Source organism: Callionymus lyra, chromosome 3, assembly GCF_982586985.1.
Source record: "Callionymus lyra chromosome 3, fCalLyr1.hap1.1, whole genome shotgun sequence".
Taxonomy (NCBI): domain Eukaryota; kingdom Metazoa; phylum Chordata; class Actinopteri; order Syngnathiformes; family Callionymidae; genus Callionymus; species Callionymus lyra.
Window position 1 is genome coordinate 21830069 of NC_141820.1, and position 23652 is coordinate 21853720.

Sequence of the window (23652 nt, forward strand, 5' to 3'; positions counted from 1 at the left end):
ATTTGCATGGGACTCTTAACATGTCAAGACACTATTTCGGTCAAGTTTACAAAGAAAAAAGTGAAGTAGAGATGGATCTGTAGGCCGGTCCTAAAATATAATGCTGACATTAAACCGGTCAAAGATTCAAAAAAGGTTGGAGATCCATGTGTTACAAAGTTGTACGTTTAAGCTCAATGTATTCTTTATTGAAAAAAACAAACAAATGTGAAATTGGGGCGAGGAAATTGCCCGCTTGAGACCTTGGCTCATTAGCTGTTTTGATGCCACTTCGTTTTTGTAATAGCCAGAGCGACTTTATCATTGAACTGTGGGATTGGCATTAATCAGTATTATTTATTTAGGAAGAAACGTATAGAATAATATCAGTTACATTTAATTGTTTCAATGTTATGAACTACCTGTGGTTCATGTTCTTATTTCTAAAACTACTTTAATGTTGTTTTTTTTATATATATATTGAAAGGCGATTGTGTAGAAACTTTAAGGAACAGTTTTAATTCTTTCAAATACAGCTTGTCATATTTGTACAGGCAATATGATATCAAACGTTTTTATTTATTTTTTTTAAAAACACCTTTACGCTTTATAAACACCTGCAGCAACAGTTGATCCCGTCAAGTGTGTGTGAGGAGGAGTGTGTGTGAGGAGGAGTGTGTGTGAGGGGCATGCCGGGGGTGGTCTCTGCTCTGATGGGAAGATGTGGATGGAAGTGAGAGTCACAGCAGACTGGTGGAGCGAAGCAGATGGAGGTGGTGTCCAGGTTCTCATCTCAGAGTCTCAGTGCCTTCAGCCTCCTTCACCGCACATGACCGCTTGATCCACAGGCGTCTTGAAGGTTCTCCTCCAGCCCCGCGCGCACCGTTACGCACAGACCCCCAACCATGCTCCACTCCACGGGGAGCTCCTGCAACACCTCGGACCCCGTCCTCTCGGAACCCTTCAACGTCAGCATGAGGTGGAACGGAACCGGGAACGACAGCGGGAGAGGGAACGACAGCGACCCGTTCCCGCGCAACGAGGACGTGGCCAAGCTGGAGATCACGGTTCTGAGTCTGGCGTTCGTCGCCGCCGTGGTGGGCAACCTGGCGGTCCTGCTGGCCATGTACCGGACCCGGAGGAAGCTGTCCCGGATGCACCTGTTCATGAAGCACCTGAGCCTGGCGGACCTGGTGGTGGCCGTGTTCCAGGTGCTCCCTCAGCTCTGCTGGGAGGTCACCTACCGCTTCTACGGACCGGACTTCCTGTGCAGGATCGTGAAGCACCTGCAGGTTCTGGGCATGTTCGCCTCCACCTACATGATGGTGATGATGACCGTGGACCGGTACATCGCCATCTGCCACCCGCTGCAGACCCTCCGGCAGCCGACCCAGCGCGCCTACCTGATGATCGGATCCACGTGGGCGGGGAGTCTGGTCCTGAGCACCCCGCAGTACTTCATCTTCTCCCTGAGCGCGGTCCGGCCCGGATCGACCGTCTACGACTGCTGGGGTCACTTCGTGGAGCCGTGGGGGGTCCGCGCCTACATCACCTGGATCACCACCGGGATCTTCCTGGTGCCGGTGGTGATCCTGGTCTTCTGCTACGGCGTCATTTGCTGGACCATCTGGAGGAACCTGAAGTTCAAGACCCGAAAGAGCGGCTCGAACCCCAAGGGGGACGGCAAGGGTCGCGGCATGCTGGGTCGAAGGTCGGTGAGCAGCATCAGCACCATCTCCAGAGCCAAGTTACGCACCGTCAAGATGACTTTCGTGATCGTCCTGGCCTACGTGGTCTGCTGGACCCCCTTCTTCACCGTGCAGATGTGGTCGGTGTGGGACAGGACCTTCTCTTATCACGGTGAGTCACGCGACCACGAGTCTTTTGGTCATTCGAACAGTTGCATGAGCTGTAACATCATAAATGAGTTGGATTTCTGTGTTAATGAAACCCACTTTATTTTATAACGTTTTTTAAAAGTCCCACATAGATTTAGCAACTTATATAAGGATTAAAAATATTTTTACGTTTTAATTTATTTTACTATTTAAAATGCTCTGTTGAAAATTGAATATATGGATTTAAAAATAAAAGTATAATTTTTATATGGATATTTGCTGGATAACTTTTCACAAGTCATATGTGTCGTACATAACGTGGATGTGAGAATGAAACCCCATCAAAAAACATCCTGTAAAAATCACCAATGACCAACTAAAAATCGTTAAAAAAAAAGTTAACAGCTGTTGAGCATGAACTAGATCATTTTTTCCTCCAGTGATCAAATATTAAGAGCCTCAATGTAAGTATGTACTGCAACACATCCCTAACACATAACTGAATAAACACAAATTCAGAGTACATGAATGGATGAAACACACACACACACACACACACACACACTGATTCACTTATTATATTTTTCCTCTATCAATAAGCTCTCGTCTGGAGCTTAGGTCCAAATGGATGAATCTATAAAAAGTATATAAATGGCGAACCCTGACCTACATCAAGATGTGCAAAAAGTGATTGGATTGTGTTTTCGTGATTTATTAATTACATTTTTGTTGGGATATTTGGACCAAAATTGTATAAAGCTAGATGATTCGACACATTGCTTTGGATGTTTATCTAAATAGGACCATAGTTGTTAGTAACTTACACAACACTCTGTGTGAGAGCAAGAAGAGCTCGTTCTGCACCATGTGATGGTTCTTTAAAAGAGCCATGGTTGGTCATTCTACGGTCATTCTACTACCAAAATGGTATGTAAAATATGTAATTCCTCCGTCTATTTTGTTTAGTTTGACTGTTAGATGGACAAACGGAAACAGAAATACAGACAAAATGTAAGCACTTTAGTAGAAATAAGAAGCCAAAACTAAATATGTCTTGGAGTTATCTAAGCTCTCCTGACAGAAGCTGGTATGTGGTAAGATAGAAGTGCCCCTCAGGACATTCAAATCAATATCAAACACAACCGTTACCATGCCAACTATCTAAACACGTCTAGCTTTAATGGTTTTTTGTTTTTTTTAAAAGAAGAAAAAAGTAGGTATTAAATTGCAACTACTAACAAGTCTATGTTGTCAACTATTGATATTTTAATGGATTTTCAATACAGTTTGACATCGGAGAGAAATTATGGAAGTGACTTCTTTTGGATGTCATTTTTACAAAGCTTCTTCTAACTCTGCACCTTTTGACCAGAAAATATAGTTCCATCCACAGTCTGGTGTGTGTCGTCACCTTTGACCTCGAAGCTGTAGAAAAACATCCTCACACGTCTTGAGACTTCTGGTTGAACAACAACTTGGAAAGGTGACACCTATAGTTTGGAGTTTTCTTCTTCAATCTGAAGAGGATGGTGTTCGACAAATTACTGTTTCAAATTTTCATTATATAATGTCTTTATTTAGATCAAAAAATGAGACATAAACACATATTGATATCCTTTGTATCTTAACTGACGAGATGCCCTTTGTTTTAGACATAACATATACAGTACATTAATTAAAAATATTGTATTATCTGTCATGAAAACAGACACTGTCTAACTTAGAGCTAATTAATCATAAGAATAACATCTACCAATAATCAAATATACCGGTAGTTATATCCTGTAATCAAAATACAGAATATAATTACTGATATAATTTTGATCAACAACAAATTATGTGAGGGACTTGTCTATCAGTGTCTGTAAACAAGTTCAAAAGCTAGTATCAAAAGTATCGTATAAAGAAAATAGAAATTAGAAAAGAATATTTAAAATGAACTACTTTGTGTGATTCATTGCATGGGGGAATTGTCTAGAGTATGTTCCTTTTAAAAGTGGTCCTTTTAAACACATTTTTACACATCAAAGGATCATAAATCGGACCCGACACAAACAGCATTTGCACATTGAACCAGGAAGTGACCCAGCACACGTCAAAGAGAAAAAAGATGAACTCTCACGATGAACATTTGACCTACAACAGATTTACGATGCAGTGAAATCCGTGATTTACTCCAGAGCCGCAGCCTCGCTGCTGCAGGTGGTTCGGCAGGAGCAGGAGAGCATTTGGACCTGGTGTTGAGTCAACGTGTCAGATGTTTGGCGCTTGCATCTGGCGATTGCTCCAGGAGTTTCATTTTTTGGTTTTAAAATCCGATTAAAAGAAGGTTTTGGTGGCTACAGTCCTGCTGCCTGCGAGTGATTTAAGAGGAACATTGTGTTCTCGTCCTGTCTGTGAAAACACGAGCGTGGTGAGAGTCTGCAGCTCGACCCTGGAATTATTGATGCTCACACGTCCACCAAAGATTCCTCAAGGATGAACGCTTCATCCGGACTTGACATATACAGATGGAGATTTAAGCCCAACAGGAGGAGAGTCCTTGTTTTGTTTTTTTTTAACCTCAAAGACCACCAACAGGAATCCCAACACCTTTTAATAGAACCAAGTCTAAGTGCTGGAATATTCCAAACGCTAGTGTCAACAATTCAGCTATTTTAGGAGGGAGTGACACAGTTGTCACAGGGAGGATCAGATTCACGTCACTTTATTTTGTTAACACAACAATATGCGTCATGTGATTCCTCCGCATATCTACGTAAACATCATTTAACGACTATTGTGTCAACAGAAAAAATGTCAAAGTCTAAAACAGAGGAGTCCATTATCAGAGCCTTACACTAACGCTAGGGCTGACTGAGAATACAATTTCTATGGCCCCTGATTCCAATCGTGAATTCAACACTTGTGTTGTCTCTGGGTCAAGTTGACCCGATGGTCAGAAATCAAAACGACCCCCCCGTCAATGTACAGTCTTTCACATTGACCCAGAGGCAACACAAGGGATACCTCAAACTCATTTGTTTTCGGTCCACCGGTTCAGCTTGATCCTGAGATGGTTCGATGCTTAAAGCAACCCCTTAAAATACATATCTTTATCATCTTTTGTTGAATTAGATCTTCATCATGAACTTTTCCAGATTTATTTTGGACTTTTTGGGGATGATAAGCACATTTTGGGAATTATTGGTGATCAAAGTTTCAATGCACCTTAAATTAATTTAAGAAAATGGTTCAACAGACTGTATCAAGTGCGGGTCGCATGGTTAATGTTAATGTCAAAGTTAATGCCACAAGTGTAACAATCCATCATAATCATTCTGTACTTTAACGTGTTATCCCGGCTTTAAACCTGAGAAAGTTTGTGAGTCAGGTGACGCCGTCATGTTCGACGTCTTTGCAAGCTTTTATTTTGGAAAATAACTTTGACGTGCCATATCTCTGGAAAACAAACCTCACAATTAGTACTTGGTGACAGGGTGAAGAATGTTGGCGTTGAGCTATTCATCTATTTACAAAATCCTCTGAGATAAATAATATAACCCCTGAATTTTCAAAACATGTCCTTTCTAGTTGACTTCAGAGTAGCCGCACCTGTGGTGTTACTTCAGACACTTCAGAAATCGACCTCTAGCTGTCTTGTCTGAATTATCTCTGTTTTTAAACTTTTTGCAAACCCTTTTAGATGGTTTTGTTCTCAACTCAAAAATACTTGAGCCTCATTCCCTCCAGATGTGGAGGAGAATTTGGTGTGCACATGTTTTGGATTTACCTGTCGCATCATTCTTATTAGCTCGAATTCTAATGAAATTCTTGATGACTCAGACCCTGCAGAGAGTCCAGACGCCGAGTGAATGAAGGCAGCTTTTGTATTCAGTTTCACCATTTCCAACCGTTTTTTTTTTAATAATAGAGAAACATGTTGATTTATTTTGACTAAATCTGTTTGCACTCATGGCTTTTCAAAGCAGACGAAGGAAGCACTGGATGTAATTACAGCTGCTAGCATTGAGAAAACACAGTTCATGCAGACAGCCATTGTAGTCGGGAGACGGGCGCGATAAAGGTGTTGAAAGATGTTTGCTTTGTTGAAGAAATGACCAAAACATGATCTCTTCCTCTGGCTTTTAAAAATCCTCAGAACTGTAAACACAATGCTTTTCCAAAACTGTTTGGGGAGCATAGTTGGACGAATAAATATATAAAATAAAATAAATATCCCAATTATTATTGTATGGAAGTATAAAAACAAGTTGTACTTTAAGTTAAATTAAAACAAAGTACGGCAACTTAATAGGGACATTGCATTCAATTCAAATGTTCATGTATGTTGGTTATTTGTTAATCAAATGCAAAATCAAATGCAAGTCTACAAATGCCAGAGTAGGAAACTTTTCTCCTAGAATCATGAGAGGCTCAATTCAAACAAAAAATGTACTTGTTTTGTTATTGTTACCATCTGCAGGTTGTTCATGTGTATCATAAAGTTGGGCCATATTCGTTAAAGTGAAAGCTGTGAGGGCCAAATGTGAACCAAGACATGAATCCAGGAGTTATCTCAAAATAAATGCTTGTGTATCATCAACCCATTCCACACAAAACGTCTAACTTCTTCATGGAAAAAAATAAATAGGAATTAGCCTTTACATTCAGCATTGTTTTACTTTATTTTCTATTTATTTGACTTTGTATTTTTAATTTTTTTTTAAATGTCTCTGGTTGAATAATAGTTTATAATGACCCTCCCGAGCAGCATAAGATCTGCTCAGGGACCACAAATGCCCCAGAGGCCTGACTTAAGAGATGCCTGAACTAAATAAAAATAGGACATTTTAAAGACAGAATAATTGACCCGCAAGAGTTGAAGAGTTACAGTGGGATGTGTTGTCTGAGCACAGGAATATGGAAAACCCAGAGTGCCGTATTGCGTAATTAATAAACCAGGGGAAAAGACAGTCCTTCAACATGGCTGTAGTGAAATAAAAAAAATAAATAAATCTGTATATCAATATCGAAAACACATGTATTTAGTAGTTCAAAAAAGGGGATAAAAAAAGCGTTATAGCTACATCTATAACACATTTTTTCACAGTACACTTGCTTCATGTTTATTATAATTGTTTATTTACACCATTGTAAAAAACAAAAAAAAGGTAGAACCCACTACAGGCATATATTTAAAATTCAACAATAAAAGCAATTGCACAAATAACAAAGCAAGAAAAACATGTTTTGCATATCATTATAACTGAAAAAAGTAAAAAATAGATTGAAAGAGAGAGAGAAACCCCCCAATATATACATAGAAATATAGCTACATAAAAATCGGAAAAAACAAATATCAGATTAAGGTATTAACCAAGTTTCAATAAATGTTTTTAGTCAGATAAATGTTTTATACTAGAATCTATGTAAAGACAAGACTGTGAATACATTTGTTCTTTGACTGGGTTCTTTGGTATCTTATTTATATTTACATTTAAATGTATTATTTATATGTGTTAAGGTGAACCAGGCTTTAGCAAACTATGCTAAATGTAGCAAACATTTTCATCTGTGTCTGGTTCTTGAGAGCAATAATTGCTACAAATGACAGAAAATGTTTACATATATTTACTCTTCATACAAAATCTCGACCACGATATTGTTGACAACGCTTTAAATATCACAAAATGTAATCAAGCTAATCATGCTAATCAAATGGCGAGCTAGCAGCCCCTCTGACCTCCGACCAGTCAAGCGTGAGATTGAACTTCTTTTCTCCTCATGAACCAGATGTGTGGCTTTTTTTTTCTCAGATGAAGTCTTGACAAGTGGATGAATAGTTACTCAGGGAGTGTTACGTAAATGTTCAATCAAAGCGAGGAACCGTCCATTTATAATGTAAATTTGCGCTGCTGCAGATGAAACACATTTCAACAGCGTAGAGGGGATTGTGTATGTGTGTGTGTGTGTGTGTGTGTGATTCAGTTACACAGGATCTTGGCAAGAAATGCGTCTGCACATGATTTTGTTTTGCCGTCTTTGGCAGGAACTCTGGGATGCACAGATCCTATGCAGCGATTACGTAAGCCGCAGGAGCAAAACAATCATCCTGATGACTCGCAGACGTCTCCTCCGAAGAAAAGTGTAAACACCTCACGCTCGTGTTTCTGATTCCTCCGGCAGACTCCGAGAACGCGGCCGTGACCCTCTCGGCTCTGCTGGCGAGCCTCAACAGCTGCTGCAACCCTTGGATCTACATGATCTTCAGCGGTCACCTCCTCTCCGACTTCGCCGGCAGCCTGCCCTGCTGCCACCAGGTCAGGGGCAAGATCCGCCACCAGGATTCGGACAGCAGCATCCGCCGGACGACGCTGCTGTCGCGCCTCAATTTGCCCCGTCTGTCGGAGCAGTTGACCCCCAAAAACGCTCAAGAGGTGAACTCCTGACCGGGGCCCTCTGGGAGCCTCGGGAACTTAGGTGATGGAGACCCACCAGATCAGGAGGTGAACTCTATTCGTCAATAAGTCAGATGTGTACGGTACGGTTTGAAACTTTCTAGATTAAATATCCATCCATCCATCCATCCATCCATCCATCCATCCATCCATCCATCCATCCATCCATCCATCCATCCATCCATCCACCCATCCATCCATCCATCCATCCATCCATCCATCATTTGCATTCATTCTTTGAAAAGCGCTTGTCTTGGTGGCGTTACTTAAAAAAGGTGTCAGTGCCAAACTTACATTTTTTTTGTTATTTTATCTTTGTTAGATATAGTTGCTACATTTTATATGCCAGTCCGTGAAGAAACACAGGCGGTAATGCACAAAAGTTTGAAGAAACCTGATTCTCCAGTTTCAAGTCCAAAGTCACCTGAACCTTTTAACCCCGGGTGTTATATCAGGGTCACGGTGACCCGGTGTTTCAATCTCCACCACTGCATATGTAATTCTAGAAGCCAGGGAGGTCGTTCACCTTGACCCGAACACGTTTTGTTATTGGGGGGCCCCCGGGTCACCTTGACCCTGAGCTAACGCAAGGGTTAAAATGTAATATAATGTCTTTAAAGAATGAGTCCAAAGGTTCCGTTTTCTTTCACCTTAACCAGTGATATAACAAGTAACTCAAGCAGAGCATCATGGGATACATTGGATTAACAGCCCTACCCCTGCCTTAATGGGAAGATTTCTCTATTTAATTGATATGTTCCTCCTGAAAGACAAGTTAAAGATGTGTTTGTTATCTTGATCATCTCTATCAGTCAGTAGTTATTTGAGATTAAAGGTAAACTACTCTACGGGTATGTACGATTATTGTTTCTCAAAGCATTATATAGTTTGTAGAAATTAAGAGATAAGCCTTGCTTGACAATCTCTGATGTGAAGTTCAGATACAATTTGAGTTTGAGTGGTTCGGAAGATTAAAGTCAAATTAAGGTAAGCAATACTTTCAATATCTTCCTTTTCTTTTTTGAGTTGTGACCCTGGTCTAGAAAGGCGCTTTAGAAATAACCATTATTTTCTTACTTACTTACTTACTTTCAAGGAAATACTTTTGAAAAGAAGAAGTGAAATGTTTTCTGGCACTGGGCAGTAGCGACGCATTCATGTGAAAGAAAGACCTTTGTGATGTTTTTTCTGATGAAACCAACCATGGAACATGAAATAAAATAAATAAAAATCAACAAAGAAAACAGATACATTTACAAATTTAAAGATTGCAAACAAAAATCTCCCAATGTTTCAAACATATGATACATCTTTCATTCACATTTATTAATATATATTGATTTACTTTTCAGTTACCTCTGATAAATATGTATGTAAACAAAAAACATATATACTGTATATATATATAAGAAATTCATCAAGATATTTATTATCATTGTTTCTCCACAATGACTTCTAAAAATAATGTTTTGTGGAAAAATGTATCTTATCTTATTTGAGGAAGTGTGTTTGTTTGTGTCGATATAAAGTTGATGGCCTTCGTGTGTTGTAATGTGGTGAGAAGTCGATGTTATTATTCACGGTGGGTCATAAAACGTGTACAATAATGTGAGAAAGTATATGTAAATGTATGTATATTGTGGAGCTTAAAACGACTTCTATGACAAGTAAGAATGTATTTTCTTTTGCTGTCGCCATTTTGTCATGAACACGCAGCCGTTTTGTCACAAATTAAATTTGGTCTTTTATCTTATGTGTGTGCTCCACTTGTATGTCGGTGCCTGGAGATGATTCTATTATCTAAAACAGTGGTGTCAAACTCAATTTCACGACCAAAATATTTAAACAGGTTACATCGAGGGGTGAATAATTACTTTCTGAACTGACTCTAACAGGAAGTGCCGTTGTGATATTGAATATTCATTTTTGAAGGTACAATCTTCTTCTTATCTCAATGTTTGTCCTCTTTTACCAAACCTCACGATGAGATTACATTGCTTCAATCTATTTGATCTCAGATCCTTATCTTATCTTAAACACTGCCATATTCATAGGTCATCAATTCAATATGAACATGTGCTTTATAAATAATAATTACTTACTTACTTACTTTACCATATCATCCATTGGGCCACATAAGATGACTTAGCGGCCAGATTTGGCCCCCGGATTTTGACACTGTGCTGTTTGTAAGACTCTCTAAAGTACTGCAGAACATGTGTATAAGTAGATGTCTACTTGTGTAGAGGGTTGTCCAGGGAGTAGCAGATGATTAACCCTTGACCCAGAGACAACACAAGGGTTAAAAAATCCTCGCTAGGAGAAATTGTTTTGCTATTGTTTAATGATATACATTTAGTAATTAGACAAGCTTCAAAATTTCAATTTTAAATTTCAATTTCTTAGCAAACAAGAGGTTACGAGAGCGGAGTCCATTATGACGTAATAATGGTCTTCACTCCTCCTCCAGCCAGCTGTAATCAAGCCCCGCTTTGTTTATACAAGGAGTCCCTTGGAGGTGGAGACTTCCGGGATTGATGACGCGCGGTGACAAACCGTGGTGCTTGACTAATCACAGCAGAGTGGGCGTGGTTCTGGTAAACAAAATTAAATCTCCAGAAAAACAACGTTTTTTAGTGGGCGGGGCTTAAGCACATTTTCTGATGTAAATATATATTTTTTAAGTTTTGTACAAACATACTGACGATTACAATAGAGTCCAAGATCTATTTAAAACACACTTAAACTGTGTTAATGCAACCCAGAATAATTGAATTTCCTAATATCAACATTGGGTTTTGTAGCATTTACTCTTCCTAAAGGTCTGTTTTGACAAATGGAGTTTCAAGTGTAACACACTGGCAGGGGTCAGTCTGACCGGACACAAAGACAAAAGGAGGTCAAAGGTTACATCCTCAACTCACATCCTCGTGACAATAACGATGTTTGACTGATAAGTGAATCTGTGAGGAAATCAGTGTTTTAGAAAGACAGTTACTGCACATCAATGTCTCTTTTCAGCTCTTAACAATTGACGAGCAGAAAACCAGAGGCAGAAAAGACCCCCCGGACCCCCCGCCCCCTGCTGTGCCTGGGAGGTGGTAATGGAAGCGTCTGCTCATGGTAACTTAATTAGTTTAAAATTACGTCTGAGCCACAGACTTCCAGGTTCAACAGGTTCCTGGGGCCCTTTTTGACCTCATCCCACCAGGATCACAAGTGCCCGCGGACATCGGCGATCGAGTGCAGTGTGAACATGGACTGAGAAAATAATGACACCATCTCTTGGAGGAGGAAGGGGGATGGGACTGACTAGAGCCAGGTGAAGACCAGGAACCACACGGACCCAAGGAACATCATTTCTTCTGAAGCCGATGTGACCCTCCACCTCTGAGGCGGCTGCAGAGTCTCACACTTAAGCAAGTCAAGGTGATCTGAGGCGAAGGTGAAGTCCAATGACTCATTTATAATCTGGACTTCGGAGAGAAAGCCACATTTTTGGGACATTTGAGATTCTTTTCCTGATGCTTCTAACATGGTATGACGGGGTGATGAATGGGGGGCAGAGAGTTGGGGACCTGTGTGTAGATTTATTACCATCCAGGTCTTTGTAAAATAAACCAGCATGCATTGCTAGTCTGATATCTTTTGTTGACGTTAGAGTGGTAACCTTATATACCCTCAAATATTTTTGGTGTTTAGTGTAAGTGATAGTTACTGATCTCTATATAGAGTCCATGTTTATTTTGATATGAAGCGATAATGTGAACAGAGAAGCAGATGGAGTGCAAGAATGCTCCTCTCCACATGCAACACTAATAGACTCAGGGAAACATTCAGTTGGGGGTCAGAAGTGCAGTGAAGGGATGATGTTATTCTATGTTAATCTTTGTATCCTTTTCCTCTGTATCCTATTAAGAACTTTGTGTTTTTCTTCATCTACGCTCTTTTTATTTGCAATTTGTTCTTGATCTTGCTTTTATGAAACTTGCTTTACCTTCTGTGTACTGGACACTGAATAACCATTAACCTGATGAATTATTAATACAGGTCAAAGTAATGAGGGATAAAACTACTGACATAACTTAACCCTTTTATCTCTGGGTCAAAGTGACCCATGTGGCCCGAGGTATCCTTGACCTAGAAATCAACACAAGGATACATTTCTATTACAACAATTTCAACTCAGTACACATGTTATTTTTAAATATTTCCAGGTTACATCTTCACACAACTTGTTGTTTTCATGATTATTACTTTCTTTTCTTTTCCTAGAAGCATAAACTTAACTTTCTTGTCTTTGTTTCTACACAAATTTTTCACTAGACAACTTCAAGCATTTTCTTACAGTGACATGTATGATATTGAGTCTTTACACTTTTAACAGTCTGTTGATGTGGAAAGGGAATTGTGTTGTACAACTATATTAGCTTAAAGACTCCACTTTGTCAAAGACAAAATAAAAACTCTTAAATATACATGAATTCCTGTTTGTCAATAGAGTCATGTTCCTAAAACATAAACAGGTCATTTATGTACTGATCGCGACAAACAGTATTAATGAGAGCAGCCGGTTTGACCCAGTTAGCCTATTCTGTTGCTTTGAGAGTAAACGCCGGAAAGGGAAGAACATTGTTTTGGACGACAAGTGGGAGAATGCAAACAATTTCTCAGGGAACAAGCTGCTTTCATCACCATAATGATGGAGGGCGGGTCCCATCCTGTGCTGAATCTGAGTGGCTGCAATCGTTCCGTAAATCGCTCACGTATCTGTTTCCTTCAGCCCTTAATGACTTCGACGCGCCATTTAAGACCAACGTATATACACCACCGTCATAGTTGTTTACATGACTTTAGTAAAACGTGTTCATCTCCTGACTTTTAAAGGAACTACCAGACTTATCTTGTGCGAGTCTAAGAGGAGGTCTTTGTCAAGGTCGTGGACTCCATCACAGTAAGATCACCAGCCCGGAGTCACGTACTCACAGATAAACGTCTGGATGTTTACACATCAAGTGTGCATTCAGGAAGTAGTTTTCTTAATCTCTGCCCGCCTGCCCTGGAGGAAAAACAAATGCTGGAGGTAGAGCTATAAATGAACTGGGAAAATTGAGTTCAATGATCTATATTCAGACCATGAGAAGAAACTAAAGATTTTCAATCTGTTAGATTTAAGTATTTTACATTCTTGGATTCGCGTGTACGTTAACAAAATGCAATACGTCACTGTCTAGCACTGGTAAGATTTGCAGCTCAACACATTCATTCTATGCTTTTATGCCAAAAGAACTGGATCTAAGTTTTGGAAAAAGCATATCTATGTGGAAGATTGATTTTTAATATATTTCACTTTATATCAACATGTAAATCAGTGACATTATATAGTTGAATTGAACATTTTAAACGTGTAATGTTGAATTTGTTTATTGAATAATTACATTTATTTTTATTGAATAACTTAATTTAATTTATTTTTTTTACACATAGAGTTTGATATTCTAAATCAAATACTTCAAAAAAATTTTTTCTAGATTTAACATTTTTTATTTCCTAGCCTATCTAATTAAGGCGGGGCCTCAGCCAACCCTGTTATACAGACTGATCTGACCGTCAGAGTAAAACATCGTTCCTACATAATTGACATCAGAATCTACTGATCGATCGTGTAAGATGTTTAAACCCCAGACGTTAAAACAAAGTTAAAACTTTGTCAGAAATATACCTAAATTGATGCGCCAGTGCTCTGATGTTGTCACCGTTGGCACGATTTGCTGAAAGTACGATCAAGTAGCTCGGTACTCTTTTGGTTTTGACTGGTGGCTCTGTTATACCAGCAACTTAATAATAATAATAATAATAATAATCTCTATTTATATACTTGATAGGCTTCGAATTATTTTATTTTGAATTCAAACAGCTATGAATTTATACTACAATTTTATTTTATAATTATTAAAATGTTATCATATGTTTGAAAAAAAATATATGTTGTGAAAACATTCCATTTTTTTAATTCAATTATTCATCAAAACAAATTAAACCTTTCAATATTGAAATTATTTAATTCAATTACTTAAAAAAAAAATTCAACTTTCAAACATTTGAAATGTTAAATTCAATCATGTCAAATTATAAGATAATGGATATTTTCCAGAATTCTTCTTCATAAATGTCTAGTTTCTTCAAAATATTCACCTTTTTCTCTGATGACTGCTATGCAGACCTTCGGCATCATCTTCAAAATATAGTCTCCTGAAACTGTTTTTACTGCACAGGTGTGTCTTTACAGGGTAACTTAGTGGAATGATTTACCTTATCAATGGTCCCACCATTGATAAGGTACACAAATGTGTTGTGCATAAGTGAGGTTGATACAGCTCCGTAAGACAACCTTATAATCTATTCTATGGAAAGAACTTATCAGATGAGTAAAGAGAAATGATTGGCCATCATTAGTTCAAGTTCAAGTTCAAGTTCAAGTTCAAGTTCAAGTTCAAGTTCAAGTTCAAGTTCAAGTTCTTTTATTTGTCAAATATACATGTATTAAGAGATACGGCATAAATTAAATTGTGGTCCTCTCAGACCCACGATGCAAAACATGAAGTAAACAGTAAAAGGACATTAATAAATATAATATTAATAATATAATAAATAAAAATGTTTATTAGTTATTACAAATAAAGAACAGTCAGTCTGAGAAATGGCAAAAACCTTTAATGAGCCCAAAAGGTGTGTCCAAACTTCTGGCCTGCACTGCACAGTTAAAGGTTTATTCTCACCAAAGGCGAAGTGTATGTTGAAAGCAACTGATTAACATCGTAAGTCAATGTACAGGTTCAGTTACGTATGTAGAGATGGAAAACTCATCAGCAAGACGGTGAATAAAACTTGGATTCTGGGGCGATAAACTGGGGATAAACTTGGCAGTGGTCTGGTGATGTTTTGGACCAAACGTGTCCCCACAGCCCTTGATTTTAAGGTGATGAACAAGACAAAGAATTGTTTATTGATTAGATGATCTTAAAATTATCGAAGAATATCTTGTGAAGTCTCTGCCTTGGTCATTGGTTTGAACATACGGACTCTAATGCTCCACTGAAATTACCCCTGAAGCAAATCCAAACCTTAGGGTCAGTGTATACCGTGTTTGTTTCCATCCTGGTAACATTATCAGACTGTAAATATCATTACCTTAAATAGTTGTGCATTGCCATTGGCAGTTATCTATATCTTTATCTTAAAAGAAACAGCGGAACTACAGGCTCACGCAAATCAAGTTGCATCTCCTTTAAAGGTATGTGCCGAACATAAGGCGTAAATTAAAACGCCAGGAAAGTCTCGAAGAAGTGAAGATAACAAGGAGAGCTAGGCTTGGCCCACATCTGGTAGACATTGAGAAGAATCCTGTGTGGAAAAAAGGAGATGCTTATGCCAGTGTACTTGATGAGCTCGTTGGAAATATGTCAAACCAAAGGCCACTCAGTGATTAGAAAATACCTTCTTTTGAGGGATGATTTAGATTAAAAAAGCAAATCTATTTTTCAAGAGCGATAGAAACATCGGAACGGCTATTATGCCAGGATGATAGTGTGAATACCGTCTTAAAAGCATTCCTGGATATTAAAAGTGTGCCCATTAAAATGGTTTTCTTATGACGGTGGAGGCGGTTTCAAAATAGCCTGCAGCTCAACAGCTCAGGATACTGAAATAGTAAGAACAATAGCGGGAACACCAGAGCACGTGACTAGCTTGTCTATGCATTTGACCAGTTCATACTTTAAATCAAATTCAGAAATGTAAGAAGAAAAATCCATCCACTTCTGAACTGAACTCCTTTACAAATAACCTTTACTTACTTAAATATGTATTAACTGTATCCACAGTGTAACACTAAAGCAACAATATGTAACATTTTAATTTTTTTCACATTTTCACACACGTATTTACTTTGTAAGTTGCGTATTATTGTCAAATTAGGGGTACTTTTTAATTATTTAAAAAGTTCCTTTAAGCTTCATCCCACAATCCTGTTCTGGTCTCTTCCAAAGCAGCACCGACGACACAACCTTGTTTACAAGCGCAGATGTGTCCTTGTCGAGTGGAGCGGATTGAAGGAACCCTCGAGTAAAACTAAAAAGCTCCGCCACCATATTGATCTTTCCTCCCATTTTCTTATGTTTTAAAGATGAAGAGTGTGTGCAGCAGATGGAAGCCTTGAAGCACAATCAAGACAACAAATGGAAACACCCACCCCTGGACAAACTTTATTGATAAGCTAAAAGACGGGTAAACACGGACAAAAACATTGGCAGCGATAATACCTCGTCTTGTGTATGAAACTGTGGCGACAGCTTGAGATTGGAGTCAAAACTTGAACACAGTCATGTTTTCTACACCAGCCATCATCGGATCTACATTTTGTCATTTTTCTCAACCATTTATTAAGTATTAATGATCAGTAATTACAGTAAATGTTGAATTCTATTGCGTTGACGCATTTAATTGTTGTTGTTTTTGAAGAAATGTACAGTTACATGAAAAATATATATTTTAATATTAACCCAAGAAGTGAACAATTATTTCGATATTAAAAGTGTGCGAGAATATTTAATAGTTAATAATCAGTTGATTCATTCATGTTAGTAGTTTTTGGTTCAAAATCATTAAAAGATGTGAACACTGGTTCAAACGAACTAATATCGGGACTTGAGTTGATAAAAGAGCTGAGCCAGAGGCTATACGTTGAGCAACAGTCCTGCCCTCACGTATGTTAGTGAGCTGGTGAATGAAGCTGATTCAAGCCATCGAATTAAACCAATATACAAATACATTCCTTGTTTGTTGTAATTTAAGTTTAATATACATATACTACTTAACCAGACATACATCCAACTTCATGTTGCATTAAAAGACGAGTGCTAATACCACTTTTATTGCTGCTGTTAAATCTTTTAATACCTTATTATGTTGTGAACACCAGTAAACATGTGACCTTCCACCTGCTGCTCATAAATGTTTGTGGATCTGATGCGATCCTCATTATTATGTTTATAATGTTGGCAGAGACGATAATTGACTCCCTTCTCCACCTGAGCTTCATCTCTGACAAGCACAGATCTCAGCTGTAAAAAGAGACTTCAATCATAAATAGCGTTTCACTCACGGAGATCTGGCTCTTAGTAGAAGAATCAAAACAACAGACCAGCATCAACTGGAAAATCCCAGTGGCTCCAGCTCATAAACATTAAGTAGACTCATCATTTCAAACGACATGTACTTCATCTGTAACAGTAATGACCAACAGTCGGTGGAAAGATGCCCACGTAATCCGATTTGTTGAATGTGTTTCATGTTCACAGGTCGATTCTCAGGCTTCGTCGAGCAGTCTTCATGTTCAGAAGCTCAGTGTTATAATCTATATTTCTGTGTTTTAAATACCGGTGTATCTTACATTCATGCAATGTTTGTTTTTTTTCCACAAAACTAAATTAAATGTAAAACGATATAAAGCTTTATCAATCATCTTGTGGGCAGTTGTTAAGAAGCATAACAGCATGCATTTTATTTAATTAACCTTTATGTAACCAGGTCGGTTCCACTGAAATTCAAAACCTCTTTTTAAAAGGGAGACTTGTCCAGGTTATTTCACATGACCTGCAAAAGGTTTAAATACACTTGGATACATGTTCAACAAAAATCCTCTTATCCACAGTGCAACCCATAATACGATGCTGTTCAGAACATCATCAAATCATAAAAAGCTGGAATTTATTAATGTAAAATGAAGGATGTTGATTATTTTATTTTAACTTACCTTTGTTGACTTGACTTGACCAGAGGAGGTTACAGGTCAATGAGTCGATGCAGATGTATTTGTAAATAAGTAAATGAATCTAACTCTACGTGGGAAAATATATCTGTATTTTTTCTCAACAGGCCTTTGTTCTCTAATTGTTGATGTTTATTTATCTGTGACAAGGTCCACTCATTTATTTATGGTTGAAGATAGTGTCAAGAAATTGTATCCTGAGTCGCTATTCAAAAATAAATTGTAGTTTCTCAATTTCATTGTAACGTTGAGGACACTTCCCTCGTGTGGCCAATAGTTAAAACTGCAACCAACGATTTACAAAAAAAATGTATGGAGCGCGTACATTTTTCAGCCTTTCCTTGACCTTTGACCCAACTCATCCAGCTTCACAGGACCATTATGAGGAATCAGCAAAGGAAGATTTTGTGGATATCATTGCTCTTCTTTGAAAATTATTCAGGATTATTAAATTTCATTTTAGATTAATATAAATAATCAATATTAATATTGAACTTTCAACAGAGACGTTGAATTAATTTCGTCTCGATTTGACATTTGCTTAAGTAACTGCTCAACCCTCAAAATAATTGTCTTCATTTTAATTTTAAAATGAAGCAATAAAATCCTAGGTTTCACATAAAAATGAAGGCAAAGGATTTAGTTAACCTTTTAGTAAAAAAAAAAAAAATACTTTTTTTGGACTTGGAATGTTTAACAAAAAGTACGTGTTCGTGACGTTCATACCACAGTGTGTTGTTGCTACTAGTACTTGAAGTTGTAGACGATTTTTCATATATTTCAAGAACTATTTAAAAAAATATATTCGAAAATCCCGGTTTTAATGGCGGATTTTACGATTTAGTCCTTTCGTGTGAAAATAGTAGATACTAAAGAAAAAAAATGTATTCGTAAAAAATATAGGCTCCCCCTCGCGTCACGTGACTCTCCACCACATGGCTAATGCGCATGCGCAACCTTCATCGCCGCCTGAGAGCCTCGAGCGGTGGCTGTGACTCAACTCACTGAAGAGTTCCTGACTTCGAGCTGCACAACGTGTTTATTGTTTAAGGATAAACTTTTGGGAACTGTAATACTTCTCCTCTACTGTGATACAAGTACGGTGAGATTTGAGCGTTTGTCTTTGCTTCATGTGTGTTGACGTTTGGCCGCTAGCAGAGCAGAACGTCGCCAAAGTTACAAATCTGGTTAATCTAACACTAATGTTTTCATGTTAGCAACATTTTTTGCTCGCTGTTGTTCGACCTTGAGTTATTGTGTTATCGTGTCATTATCAGCCCTAACGTACCTGACATTTGAACTCTTAACGCTGGGTTTTGTTTCCCACTTTGATGTCAATCATTCCCTACGACGCAAAACAATAGTTTCAACAACAACATAATAATAATAATAATTGTATGTATCTTGTGCTTAATAAAATATGTTTGTTGGAACCAATTGATATCATTGAACACATTCTCTTAAAGTCAAAGTAATAATGTTAAAATGACCAGTTTTTTTGAATCAATTTAACCATCAACACACTCTTGAATATCAAATTGAACCATCAAAGATTGTCTTCTCAACAGCCCAGTTCCCACCATGCACAAGAGTCCTCTTCCCATCCTCTCTGTCAGCCCCATTCGAGGTCTGGTGGACGAACCCTTAAAGGTGTTGGTTCAGAATCTTCCTCCAGGATACCAGGTGACTCTACACTCGCTCCATCTATCTGAGGATGGAGACAACTGGGAGGCTTTTGGTCACTACGTCAGCTGCCATGCGGGAAAAGTGTCTGGTAGGTTGTGTTTTTAGATTTTCTGATATGTTGCTCAAACTTAAAATGCAGCTTTTGTTGACTTTTCAGCTTTATTCTACTAATGTTAATGGTTTCTTTATTGATGTTTAATCTGAAATATAACGTAGGATAGGAAGCAAAATTAGTTTGTACAAAAAAAATAAAAAATGATAATGATAATTACAAAAATAATGAATAAAACCTTTTGCTCAATGCTTTTCCAGCCTCGCTAACCACAGCAAACTTACAAATCCCTGAGAGTGACTCACGGTTGTGTCATTTCTGTAGTTGCAGAAGGTTTGAGCTTTGGAGGAACTTACACTGGAAAAGAACCCATGGGTTTGTTGTGGAGTCTACGACCTGTTCCAGGAAGTCGCAGAGACCTCAGGTAGAAGACCACCTTGAACAAGATTTGTGAGAGACTTATAATGGATTTTTTTATTTCTCTTGTAAGGTTGAGAAAGATGAACGTCACCACCCCTATGTTGGTGCACATCTCCGTCTACAGTGGGCACCTGACTGAAGGCTTTCAGGATCAGGTTCCTCTGGCTTCAGTGCTGACTGAGAGATGGTACATGGCTCCTGGAGTCAAGAGGGTCATCATTAAAGAGGGAAATATTTTGGGGACCCTGTTTATACCTCCAGGTAATCTTCTGTTATAATATTGCCCAGATTGTTCATTGAATGTTACTAAGACTGGGATGTTGTCCCTCAGGTCCAGGACCCTTCCCTGGGATTTTGGACATGTGGGGCGGAGGAGGAGGTCTGGTCGAGTATCGTGCTGCGTTGTTGGCGTCACATGGTTACGTCTCTTTTGCACTTTCTTATTTGTCTGCTGAGCAGGGTCCAGTCAATATTGTCTTCTTTGAGGTGTGTGTGACTTAAGATTATCTTTTGTTTCTCTTTTATCTTTTCATAAACTCTATCCTCCCTACCATTTGTTTCTCCACAGTCAGTATTTAACATGATCAAAGACCATCCTCAAGTCATCCCAGACAGAGTTGGAATATTAGGACTTTCTCTCGGTGCATTAATAACTCTTATCCTTGCAGTGGAGAGCAAAGTCATCAAGGTGAGAAATGCTTGCTTCTAAAATTGCTGCTGTAATGTTTTTTTAAATGAAGAGCTATCAGTGTTGCATTTAAAAAAAAATCAAAGTGACATACCAATAAAGATGAATTAATTCAATGTTTCTGTGTTGTTTTTTTTTCCAGCCCAGTTGTTGTGTTTTTATCAGTGGCACACACTCTTTCCTGCAGGGAAACCAATCAGATTTCACCCTATCTGATGAAATGTTGGGGTATGTGTTCACCTGACTAGATATCAAAAGATTGACTGAAGCAACATGTTATTTGTATTTTAACACAGGGACCACAGCAATATCCGTGTGGACGAGAATAACCATTATATATGGCGAGATATTTCTCTGCCTTTGTCTTCTGACTTTTCCAGAAAACTAGATGTAAGTTGGTGATTTAACAGAATTGTGTACACCTGAGTTGTGTTTTCCAAGGTGGGTTGTTTTGGAGTGGATACTAAACGTCTTCTTTGTTCTTCAGGTGAGCAAAATCAACTCTCCATTGATGCTGGTCATAGGCGGGGACGATCAGAATGTCGCAACCGTGGAGGCAGCCGAGGACGTGAGTACAGGCACAGTAAAATCACCTTTTTAATGGCAGAAGAAATCATTTGTAGTTTTCACTTGTTTTTTAACTATGCCCCGAAGATGGAGAAGATGATTCATGCTGCTGGAAAAGATCATCTGCTGACCAAGCTGGAATATCCTGGTGCTGGACATCTGATCGAACCTCCCTTCACACCACATTGTCGATTCTCCAGGTTCATCAACAGAGCCAGAGGACAAGACTGTGAGTAAATATGTGTTTACACTTTGACTTCACTAAAAGAACAGTAAACAACAACAGGATTCCCTCAAGACTTAACATGTCCCAGAGATCTAACTAAAGTTAACCACCTTGTTAGTTGAACATCACTTTGTTTGTACACATGAAGTAACAATGTCTACATGTGTCGCAGTCACCATGTTGTGGGGGGGGCACACCAAACCTCACTCTGACGCTCAGGAAGACTCCTGGAGGAAGATTCTAGTTTTCCTGCAGAAGCATCTTTACAACAGCTCGTGTCCAAGAGCCAGAATGTGAGACTGGACCAGCAGGAGGTCGACCAGAACGGAGTTGGAATCATAAAATACTTTTTCTGAAGTCACTCCAGCAACGTCCTCGTCTTGTCTGAAATGATGATGTGGAACATTTTCTGTCGGAATATATTTATCTTGTTAAAAATGAACTAATTGTCTGGTATATGGTCGTAATTCAATGGACTATGATGACATTTTTACCTTGATTCATTGATTACTCATCAGTGTTGAGTAAAATCTATATTTATACCCAAATAAATTTTATTAATTATACAGAGAATGTTTCTGACTTTGAATTTAATTTATAAATAAAGTGTTAACGGATGGGATGGTTTTACATAGAATGGTTAAAAGCACAATATTACTGCTCCAGTGTTTCCTCCATAAACCTCTTTTTGAATCAGAGACGTGGTTATGTTGCTTTTATATTTGTATTTCTGTGAACAATCTTTTCTGCTGCCATACTACACGGATGTACAGAAGAACTTTTCCACCTGGAGAAGAACAGTCGCCGGTTAGCCTTCCTGACCAGGCATCCCACAACCGTCTGACAATCAGTCAGTAGGGTGAACAGGAGGGGGCTCAGCAAAGAGCCTGCGGAGACACATTCCTAAGTGTGAAACTTTTTTTTTTATCCTGACAGTTTGTGGCCTTTTTAGTCAGTAAGTCTGGCTCCAAACTGTGGTCGTTTAAGTCGAGCATATTCATTTTCTGCACTGGTGTAGGAGTCTTTGATCTCCAGGTGATTAAGGGTTTTGTGGACCAAAGGAGTTGGTGTTATCAATGGAGTGATTCTGTCAGGAAGCATTGCATACTGATGATGATCCACATCGACATTAATGGTGTGTTTTATTGCGTGTTTTTATGGCGTGTGTTGACAATCTGAGTGAGGTAGACCCATTCTCTGTGGAGCTCTTGGTTACAGGGACGATGGCTGAGCATGCAGTATGGAACCACTGCCTGTTGGAGGGAGATGTTAAAGATTTATGTAGCTAAGCTAAGCAGAACAGCCTTGTAGCACCCTCCCTGGGACGACTGGGCCAGTAGTTTTCGGGTTAAATTCTTCTGGAATATAAACAAATAACATTTTGTTGATCCCCTCTGTCATTTAAGGCTCAAACTTGCAATTCACCAGGAAGCTGCCAGAGGTATTATCCCTTAGCCTGTGGGGACCTTTAACCCTGTTGACACAGCAATCTAGCAGTCAAGTAAAAAAAAAAAAAGAATTGAAAAAAATTATGCTGGTGATCTGTTCATGGTGTCAATGCCTCTTGGCTTAGGAAGTTGGGATACACTCCACCCCACTATGACCACTTAAAATACAAATGTGGTAGAAAGTAAATGAATTTATAGAAAGAAAAGCAAGGGAGTCATAACATCCACGTGACTTATGATCCTTCAGGTCGCATTATCGTAACCGCATGCCTGACTTGGTAACCTCAATGTGGAGAAACCCTGGGTAAGTCAAGCAACATTTAACTGCTCTTGGGGTCAATTGTTGTTGAATGATAAGCTGTTGGGAAATATTATTATCCTAGATATTATGCCTTACATTTATACAACAACACACTGTCTTCTCTGTGTAAACATTGAGCAGCTAGTTAAGGAAAACTTGGTCAAAGGTACTGATCAGG

The 23652-nt window shown here is 38.6% G+C and overlaps 2 protein-coding genes across 4 annotated transcripts; both read left to right on the plus strand.

Moving 5' to 3' along the window:
• The first annotated feature begins 742 nt into the window (after window positions 1–742).
• On the plus strand, window positions 743–9914 carry LOC148083833 (arg8-vasotocin receptor-like). Its single transcript, XM_087787020.1, has 2 exons — window positions 743–1839; window positions 7986–9914. The coding sequence occupies exons 1-2, from the start codon at window positions 885–887 to the stop codon at window positions 8246–8248; spliced, it is 1218 nt and encodes a 405-aa protein (XP_087643146.1). The 5' UTR covers window positions 743–884; the 3' UTR covers window positions 8249–9914.
• A 9144-nt stretch (window positions 9915–19058) lies between these two features.
• LOC148083834 (bile acid-CoA:amino acid N-acyltransferase-like) lies at window positions 19059–22298 on the plus strand. 3 transcript variants are annotated; one of them, XM_087787029.1, is made up of 11 exons: window positions 19059–19183; window positions 19655–19860; window positions 20149–20248; window positions 20315–20505; window positions 20576–20730; window positions 20813–20932; window positions 21075–21160; window positions 21229–21322; window positions 21420–21500; window positions 21587–21728; window positions 21898–22298. In XM_087787029.1, exons 2-11 carry the CDS (start codon window positions 19668–19670, stop codon window positions 22020–22022), a joined length of 1287 nt encoding a protein of 428 aa, XP_087643155.1. In that variant the 5' UTR covers window positions 19059–19183; window positions 19655–19667; the 3' UTR covers window positions 22023–22298. The 3 variants fall into 3 exon arrangements, with proteins under 3 accessions (XP_087643155.1, XP_087643156.1, XP_087643157.1); XM_087787030.1 differs by having other exon boundaries at window positions 19070–19188; XM_087787031.1 differs by lacking the exon at window positions 19059–19183 and having other exon boundaries at window positions 19633–19860.
• The last annotated feature ends 1354 nt before the right edge of the window (window positions 22299–23652 follow it).